Source organism: Leptonychotes weddellii, chromosome 1 (genome assembly GCF_054177405.1).
Source record: "Leptonychotes weddellii isolate Sample4059 chromosome 1, ASM5417740v2, whole genome shotgun sequence".
Classification (NCBI taxonomy): Eukaryota; Metazoa; Chordata; class Mammalia; order Carnivora; family Phocidae; genus Leptonychotes; species Leptonychotes weddellii.
Window position 1 is genome coordinate 130,944,343 of NC_138369.1, and position 9,623 is coordinate 130,953,965.

At 35.0% G+C, this 9,623-nt stretch overlaps 1 protein-coding gene across 3 annotated transcripts in view; it reads left to right on the forward strand.

The window, feature by feature from the left end:
• The window catches only part of CCDC14 (coiled-coil domain containing 14), a 41,106-nt gene that overhangs the window by 2,702 nt on the left and 28,781 nt on the right, over positions 1 to 9,623 (forward strand). For all 3 annotated transcript variants that reach the window (XM_081832604.1, XM_031032265.2, XM_081832598.1), the window contains 7 exons: positions 4,515 to 4,570; positions 4,892 to 4,964; positions 5,201 to 5,270; positions 5,362 to 5,481; positions 6,954 to 7,181; positions 7,292 to 7,386; positions 8,459 to 8,957. In XM_081832604.1, the coding sequence (XP_081688730.1) occupies positions 4,515 to 4,570; positions 4,892 to 4,964; positions 5,201 to 5,270; positions 5,362 to 5,481; positions 6,954 to 7,181; positions 7,292 to 7,386; positions 8,459 to 8,957 (1,141 nt within the window). The remainder of the gene's footprint in view (positions 1 to 4,514; positions 4,571 to 4,891; positions 4,965 to 5,200; positions 5,271 to 5,361; positions 5,482 to 6,953; positions 7,182 to 7,291; positions 7,387 to 8,458; positions 8,958 to 9,623) is intronic.

A 9,623-nucleotide genomic window follows, 5' to 3' on the forward strand; every position in this document is an offset into this window, starting at 1 on the left:
AATACTGTACAACCATTAAAAGAAAATTTGAAGGTATGCTAATATGGAAACAGATTTAAAAATAAAACCGTAAGATTTACTCTTTTGTAACTAGCTAGTCATTATGACTAAGTAAATAATTGATATGAAAAAAGATTAGAACACCCAGTAGCAATATCTAGTGCCTAGATCTTGGTTTCTAAATACCATCGTCCACTAAAAGGAACCATGACTTCATGGAGGAATGGTCAACTCCACAGCTGAAGCAGGAAAATTATAAGATGAGCCTGGATACATCAAAATAAAAAGCATCTGCAGAGTAAAGGAAACAACAGAGTGAAAAGGCAACTTACGGAGTGGAAAAAAAGATTTGTAAACCGTCTGTCTACTAAAGGGTTAATATTCAAAATATATCAGGAACTCCTACAACTCAATAGCAAAAAACCAAATAACCTGATTAAAAAATGAGCAAAGGACTTGAATAGACATTTCTCCAAAGAAGATGTATAAGTAAGCACATGAAAAGATGCTCAACATTACTAGTCATTAGGGAAATGCAAATCAAAGCCACAATGAGATAACACCTCACACCTTTTAGGATGGCAATTCTCATTGGCAAGGATATGGAGAAATTGGAACACTTATAAACTGTTGGTGAAAATGTAAAATGGTGCAGCTGCTATAACAAATAGCATAACGTTTCCTCAAAAAGTTAAAAATAGACCTCTTATACGATCTAGAAATTCTACTCCGGGGTTTTTATACAAAAGAATACAATTTTAAGGAGATATTTGCACTTCTGTGTTCATTGCAGCATTATTCATGGTAGCCAAGATGTGGAAGGAACCTAAATGTCTACTGATGGATGAATGGACACAATGGAATATTATTCAGCCTTAAAAAAAGAAAAATCCTGGGCACCTGGGTGGCTCAGTTGGTTAAGCAACTGCCTTCGGCTCAGGTCATGATCCTGGAGTCCCGGGATCGAGTCCCGCATCGGGCTCCCTGCTCGGCGAGGAGCCTGCTTCTCCCTCTGACCCTCCCCCCTCTCATGTACTCTCTCTCATTCTCGCTTTCTCAAATAAATAAATAAATCTTTAAAAAAAAAAAAGAAAAAGAAAAATCCTGCCATATGCAACAGGGATGAATCTTAAGGATATTATACTAAGTGAAATAAGCCAGTCAAAAGGGCAGATACTGCATTATTCCATTAATATAAGGGATCTAAGATAGTCATAATCCATAGAAGCAGAGAGCAGAATGGCAGATGCCAGAGGCTGGAGGTGGGGGGATTTGGGGAGTTGCTGTTCAATGGATATAAAGTTTCAGTTATGCAAGATAAATAAGTTCTAGAGATCTGCTGTACAACATCATGCATGTAGTTAACTATATGGTATTGTGCACTTAAAAATTTGTGAAGAAAATAGAGCTCATGTTAAGTGTTCTTACTATGATGAAAAAACAAAACCAAAGGATGAACCCAGAGCACCTTGTTGCAGAAAGTAAGGAATTACTCAAAAAATAGTGGGGACATATTAAAATGATACAAGAGCCAGTTTGAAAAGACTACCACTGACAGAATCTGGGACAATGGAGCATCAAAATATTTTAAATAATGATAATGGATCATAACCCATTGAATAAAATAAGAATGAGTCCATACTTACAAACAAGGAAAAGTGCTTACTTAGAGTTGAATGCCAACTAATAAATGTAGAAGGAATGATGTAAGTTAGACAAGTCACCATTTCACAAACAAGTGGATTAAGGCAAGAATCATCAATGGGTGCTAAAACTACTGGGTGAAAGTCTAATGAATAGGAAGTCTGCATAATCTCAAAGTATCTGCCCATTAAATGCTTAATACAAAGGTAAAAATAGTAACCTTACAGTGAAAAACCAGGCAGACACCATCTTAAATAATCAAAGTTTACATCACCTATAATGGGAAAATTGATACCATGTGCTTACTCATATTAAGACAGACAAAACTTCCCTTTTGTGGTATTTCTGCCAAAAATGTACAACCTCAATCTAATCATGAGGGAAAATCAGACAAGTCTAAATGTCCGGAGGGACATTCTACAACATAACTGGCTTGCATTTTTAAGATGTGAAGCTTATAAAAGCCAGTGAGTGATAACCCGAGGAACTATTCCAGATGAAAGGAGACTAGTGAGGTGTGACAATTCAGTGCAACATATGATCCTGCATTGCACATGTACTAGCATTATTTTTTATAAAGAACAGTATTGGAATAATCAGCAAAATGTGAGTAAGGTATGTAATTTATAATACAGTATCAGTGTTAATTTTCTGGTTTTGATAATTATATTGTGGTTATATAAGTGACCGTGTTCTTGGGAAGTATTTAGGAATAAATATTTAATATCATACCTGCAACTTACCCTGAAATGGTTCAGAAAAACAATAATACTATTTGTATATATTTTTTGTATTGTATATATTGTGTTTATATATATTTTGAGAGAACATGGAAGATACAGTGAAATATCAACAGTTGGGGAATCTGGGTAAAGGTATACAGAAATTCTTTGTACTGTTATTTCAAAATAAAAATTACAAAAAAAAGTTTTGATGGAAATGTGCCATTATTATAGTTACTGTTGCTTTTATCCTGGGTAATTTTCATTACCTTGTTTTCTGTAATATAACCTCATGTATATTTTTTAGAGAAATACGTTATCGTACAATTATGCCATGTGTTTACCTCTGTATACTTTTTTAAAAATTTTGAAATAAAATAATTGTGGTAGTTGTTTTTAGACTTGGTCTAGAACATAGCAGTACCATGGTTTGGAATTTTATTATGATTCTGGCCAGAACACCAACATACGTACGTACCAACGGGAAAGACCCTAAGGATGTCATGCAGGGACCAACAGAGCAACACTACATAGGGTCTTATTTCCTACGGCGTTGGTTCTCATTGCTGGCCTTATGACTCCATCATCTCCCGGGTTATCTCAAGGAGAAGTGTAACTCTATTAACCCAGTTTTTAAAATGTGCTCTCTGTTGCATATAACTCCAGATAGTTTAATAGTTACTGCTGAAAGCTATCTTGGGATGAAATATGTAACATGTCAAGAGAAACCATAAATGTAACTGCCAACAGTGGTGACTACTTCTGAAGGGTGAAATGAGGGAGTGAATAGGGAATTTAACTTGTCCTTTAAAAATTCTATTTTAGGGACACCTGGGTGGCTCAGTCAGTTAAGCGTCTGCCTTCAGCTCAGGTCATGATCCCAGGGTCCTGGGATCGAGCCCTGCATCGGGCTTCTTGCTCAGCGGGGAACCTGCTCTCCCTCTGCCTGTCACTCCCCCTACTTGTACTCGCTCTCTCCCTCTGGCAAATAAATAAAATCCTTTTTAAATTATATTTTAAATAGAGATTATAGTTATCTGTTATTAAGATATAAGAAGGTATACCATGGAAAGTCTCCCTTCTTGCTCTGTCCCCCAGATTCTCATTTTCTCTCCCCAGAGGCAAACACAATGAACTTTTACTTGCCTAACTTTCAAGATAGTGGATGCACGTTAAAGCAAGTGCATTTTTTTCTTGTACACAAAAGGTAGCCCACTTATTTTACTTTTAATAATAATAATTCAAATTGTTATTAATATTTAAAAATAATAAAAATAAAATTGTTTTAAAAATATTGTTATATGAGTTCGAGAAGAAAGTAAGAGAATGAAATTTGGATAATGAGTTTTCATGGGCTGGTCTTGTCAGGCATTCTGAATAATGTGGATAAATAGAATCAGAGTTATGAACTCTATGCTGTATGTTGAATTAACTTTATGTTTTGAAGACTTGGGGAATGTAGGACATGCTCAGATTGAATATAGTCCAAACTTAACTCTAGTAGATACTTCTGGTTAAAATAATACCTCAGTTTCATTTTCAGCTTACACAGATAGAAGGAACAAATATATGTGCTGTTTGCTTGACATTTTATGTAGAACAAACTATTAATAAGAGTTCAATTTTAATTATGGATTTATAGGATATATCACATTAATAAAAAATTAATAAGATGCTATATACATCAAATGGAATATTATTCAGCCTTAAAAAGGAAGGAAATTTTGACACTTGCTACAAGACATTAGGTGAAGTGAAATAAGCTAGTCACAAAAGGAAAAATACTGTATGATTCCACTTATATGAGCTTCCTAGAGTAGTGAAATTCATAGAGACAGAAATTAGAAGGGTGGTTGCCCAGGGCTGGGGGCAAGAGTGGGTGGGAAGTTAATGTTTAATGGGTACGGAATTTCAGTTTGGCAAGATGAGAAGATTCTGGAGATGGATGGTAGTGTTGGTTACACAGTGTGAATTTATTTAATGTCACAGAACTGTACACTAAAAAATGGCTACAATGGTAAATTTTATGTCATGTTTTTACCACAAAAAGAAAGGAAACAACATTTCAGGTTTTGTCAAGACAGCCTACTGAGAATATAATAGAACAATATTTGTATATTTACTATAATATAATGCATTATATCATAGGTGTTATCTTCAGGAAAACACACTGGACCTGCTAAATTAACAAATGGAAAGAAAGGGTAAGTATTTAAAGAAGTTTACAACTTCAGAAAATCTCAAGAAACATTTCAGGTCTTTGGGCTGCACTAAATTTTGCCTACCCCAGAAAACTAGGTGGGTCTCTACCTTCACAGACTCAGGAGGAACCTTCCATATCTACTCATGTTGATCATTTTAGTGTTTAACAGCCCTTATAATCTTTATAAAATCCTATTTAAGTCCATTTTATGGACAAGCTTTCTTATCCAACCTTTGCTGGGAAGAAAATGACTACTTATTAATATATTTTGGAAAAAAAAATTTGTAGTATTTGTGAAAATATTAACGAACTTGTTTTCTAGGACCCATTTAAGAAAGATATCACGTTTTAATGCAGATTCTGGCTATGCTATCCATTCTGATTCAGAAAGTCAGGTAAGATTAAACTGAATAGATACAATATACACTATTATAATTAATTTTCAGGTTAAAAACTAAGAATTGGGAATAAAAATTCAGAGGTAAAGTATTGAAGGCTTTTCGCTTTAAAATATTTCTGCCAATAATAAATTGCTTCTGAAAAAAGAAATTTTAAAACTACATAATTTATTTTTTTTTTCCTCTGCACTAAAATTTTGTCTATGCATTTCTAAATGGCTTTCTCCTTACAGACTGAAACTGTACAAGGGCTTGATGGTTGTGCTTCTTTGCTGCAGGACATTTTGAGAAATGAAGATTCAGGTTTTTTAATTTTTTAAATACCTCTTTGCTAATCACCTTTTCTCAAATAATTCTCTTAATGCAAATGAATTTTTGTTTTAATTATTAATAGGTTCAGAAATAGCATATTCAGAAAATAGATATAGTCCCAGATCCTTAGAAGGCAAAAGATTTGGAGCTAAAAAGAAAGGACATGAAAAACATGTTCCTTCAGGAGTCCGGAAGGAAATTTGTAAGTATTTTTTTCTCTTTTTTGTTTAAATATGATCTTTGGGGGTGTGACTCTTGATCTTGGGATTGTGAGTTCGAGCCCATGTTGGGTGTAGAGATTACTTTAAAAATAAATAAAATCTGGGGCGCCTGGGTGGCTCAGTCGTTAAGCGTCTGCCTTCGGCTCAGGTCATGATCTCCAGGTCCTGGGATCGAGCCCCGCATCAGGCTCCCTGCTCAGAGGGGAGTCTGCTTCTCCCTCTCCCTCTGCCTCTCCCCACTGCTCCTACTCTTCTCTCTGTCTCTCTGTATCTCTCTGTCTCAAATAAATAAATTAAAAAAAAAAATTCTATTTAAAAAATAAATAAATAAATAAAATCTTAAAATATATATATAATCTTTAATTCTGAGGGTTTTGATAAATTATTGGGAGTATGCAGTTGGTCTTTCATTTTAATATGTGGGTTATTCAGGTGTGTATGTGTGTGCTTATGCTTCTCTTTCTCTATTCTGCTTCTAACTACTGGGTAGTTACTTTGTTTACCATCACTTTCCCAAGAAGAAAAGTAGAAAAAGTGACAGACTGGATTTTGTAGAAGAAGGTTCAAACTCAGAATGACATTTATGAGGTATATATAGAGTTATCTTTGTTCTCCTTGCCACTTAATTCCATAAATAACCACAAATTGGTTGTGTTTCATGTGCATACTTATAGATAACTGTTTTAAAGTCATTTTATGTGTATATGTTGTAAGTAGGTTTATTACTCAACTTTAAATGCCAGGTTTAGGATTTTGTCTGAGGGCCCAGCGTGTAGATTAAGTACACTTTTATTCTTGCTCTCAAAGCTCTGATTTTTTTTTTAATGGTCCAAGTATCAGAATTGTTACAGGGTTTCCTGTCTCTCTTACTCTATTTTCCCCTGAGAGCATGAACTGGACAAGGAGCAAGGTGAAAGAGTTTTATTAGATTTTAGAAATAACACCCATAAAGAGGGGTCTTGTAATTGTAGGAGTTTACAGATACCATTTAATAGAGATTTTAAAGATGTGGTAAAAATAATTTTTGACTGGAGAATGTACACATTCATTAACTACTTTTAAAAGACAATTTGAGGTGATTTTCTTTAGGGGGTGATAGTGGTAAAGCCCTTCTATAAAGTAGATGATAAATTGAGCTATTTCTGAGAGTCTTTTCTTCCCTAATATTTTATGGTAAAAGTTTTTTTTTTTTTTTTTTAAGATTTTATTTATTTATTTGAGACAGAGAGAATGAGAGACAGAGAGCATGAGAGGGAGGAGGGTCAGAGGGAGAAGCAGACTCCCTGCCGAGCAGGGAGCCCGATGGGGGACTCGATCCCGGGACTCCAGGATCATGACCTGAGCCGAAGGCAGTCGCTTAACCAACTGAGCCACCCAGGCGCCCCTGGTAAAAGTTTTTGAAGAATCATATTTCAAGAATTTGTTTTCCCTTCTTCCATATTGGTATCTTCAGATAATAAGAAGCATATACCTAATGAAGCTTCTGCTGGAAGTGAGAGAGACTCATCAGATATACCACAGAATTGGTCATTGCAAGATCATTATAGAATGTATTCACCCATAATATACCAAGCCCTCTGTGAGCATGTGCAGACTCAGATGTCACTGATGAATAATTTGGCTTCAAAGAACAACCCTAATGGAATTCCTACTATACCTTGCCAGACCATGTCTGATTCTGGTTAGTATGAATGATATTTTAAAAAGCATGAATATAAACTCTAATTACGTTACCTACTTATTGTAAAAGCAGTATGAGATGTGATAACTTTTTCTCCTCTTACCTTTTAGAATCTCAGGCAACTGTACATTCTAGTTATGGCTTATCTACCTCCACCCCAGTCCAGTTACTTCAGCATCCATCCTGCCCTCCAGTGGTTCATTCTGTGGGTACAGTTTATACATTATACAAGTAGTTATTTGCTTTGAGAAATTGTCACCTTAAGAGAAAAAATTGAGTTTACTGATTGATAATGCATTGTTTTTTCAAATTATTTTTTACTAGAAAAGTTTTACCCATTCATTAAGGATGATGATAAGGGGGGGAGGAGGAAAGAGATTATCAGAAAAAAGAAATCACCCATACCTACTACTTAAGCACATTTGCTGTTAACATACTGATAGAGCGCTTGCCAATCATTTAATTCTCCGGTTTTTATTTAAGTTTGCTTTCTTTTAAAAATATAGTCATAAGGGCACTGGGGTGGCTCAGTTGGTTAAGCACCTGCCTTCAGCTCAGGTTATGATCCCACGGTCCTGGGATCTTGCCCCATGTCGGGCTTCCTGCTCAGTAGGGAACCTGCTTCTCCCTCTCCCTCTGCAGCTCCCCCTGTTTGTGTGCTCTCTCTCTGTCAAATAAATAAAATCTTTAAATATATATATATAGTCATAATTAAATTATACAGTTTTATATACTACCTTTTTTACTTAGCATTTTATTGTAAACATGTTTCTCAATTAACGTATACCTTTTGTAAATTTTTAATATGTTAATACTCTATTTACTGGATATACTATAGTCCACATAACTACTCCCCTATGATAGGACATTTAAGTAACAGTTTTTTACTACCATAACGTTTCTGTAAACATATTTGTGCAAAAGCTTTTCGTATGTTTGAGCTTATTTTCTTGCAATGCAATTTCCCAAAGTGGAAGTTTGTTTTAGTCCCAAGGTGGACTGATTTTTGATGCCTTTAAACCATGTGTGATATTTGCAAACAGTTTATTTTAGTCATGGCTTTATAATGTTCCCATATTGCAGAGTGAACTAATTAATAAGCTTTAAAAAAACTAGAATATCGTGCTCAAGGGAAATCCAGCTTACTCACTGGTAAGCTATAACTCCATCCTGCAAAAGTCATTTTCTAATATTTCTGATTTGAGTTTATTATAGTTAATGCCTACAAGTCAATGCTCATATTTTTGAAGGCTTAACTTGTTTTTTTCTGTCTGTAGGAGGTTCAAACTGATGGTGACAACCAGTTTGCATCACAAAGTAAAACAGTTTCTGTGAACTGTGCTGATGTTCTACAGAATTCCTTCAGTACTGGTCTTGGCGTTCCATGTAGCCTGCCTAAAACGGACAAATCAACTGTTCCACCATTTCAGCAGCTGGGTCTTATTAATGGAATTCTGCCACAGCAAGGAGTTCCTAAGGAACCAGACCTACTAAAGTGTATTCAAACACATGTGAATCTCTTGCATTCTCATCCGGACAGTCAGATTCGCCGAAGCCCCACTCTGTTGCCGCCAGCTTTCCTGTCCAGTAACGAAGACAAATGTGCCAAAGAACAAATTGGAGAAGTCACAAGTGAAGGAAAGGATTTAAACATACACATGCAAGATTCAAGAATAAAGGATGTGCAGAAGGCAAAAAATGTGAACCAGAGTGCCGAAAAAGCCAGAACTATAAAGTATTTGTTGGGAGAGCTCAAGGCCCTGCTAGCAGAGCAAGGTATATGAGCACTTTTAAAATAATTTTCTGTAGTGGGGTGTTAATGCTAAACAGAAGTGTCATATTATTTAGTCATCATTTATATTTAGAATAGTCAACATGGAGTTTGTGGTATTTTCCACAGAAATATGTCTTGAGCTAATAAGGAAGTGAGTTCTGCCTATTTTATTGTTACTTTTTAGATTTTGATCTCTTGTTTCCTGTGGATTTGAAATGTACAAGAGAGTGTCAAACAGTCTTTTACTTGCAAGTGTGTATTCATTCTACTTGATTAAAAAAGACCTTGAAAAGATTCAACTGAAGAGAATTTATAGCCATAAACTTTTAGGGGTTACAAGAGCCCTAAAGATGATTAACTCCCTAGAATAGACTGGTAACTTTTCCTATTTTAAAAAGATGCAGATATTTTCTTCCCATCATTCTTTAATAACCAGCTGTTATAAGGTTTAACAAATTTGACTTTGAGAAGTAATCCAAACCTTTTAATGCCATTTTCAGTTTACTTTTGGGGTTTTTTTATAAATTAAATCAAGAAAAATGTCTTAGGTCGAGTTATGAGATATTTGAGCCAAGTCATATTCATTTGTTTTCATTATGTGTATATGCTAAATAATAGCTTTCACTTGAAGTGAGTTACAGATTTGTCATCTTAGAAACCATAGAAAT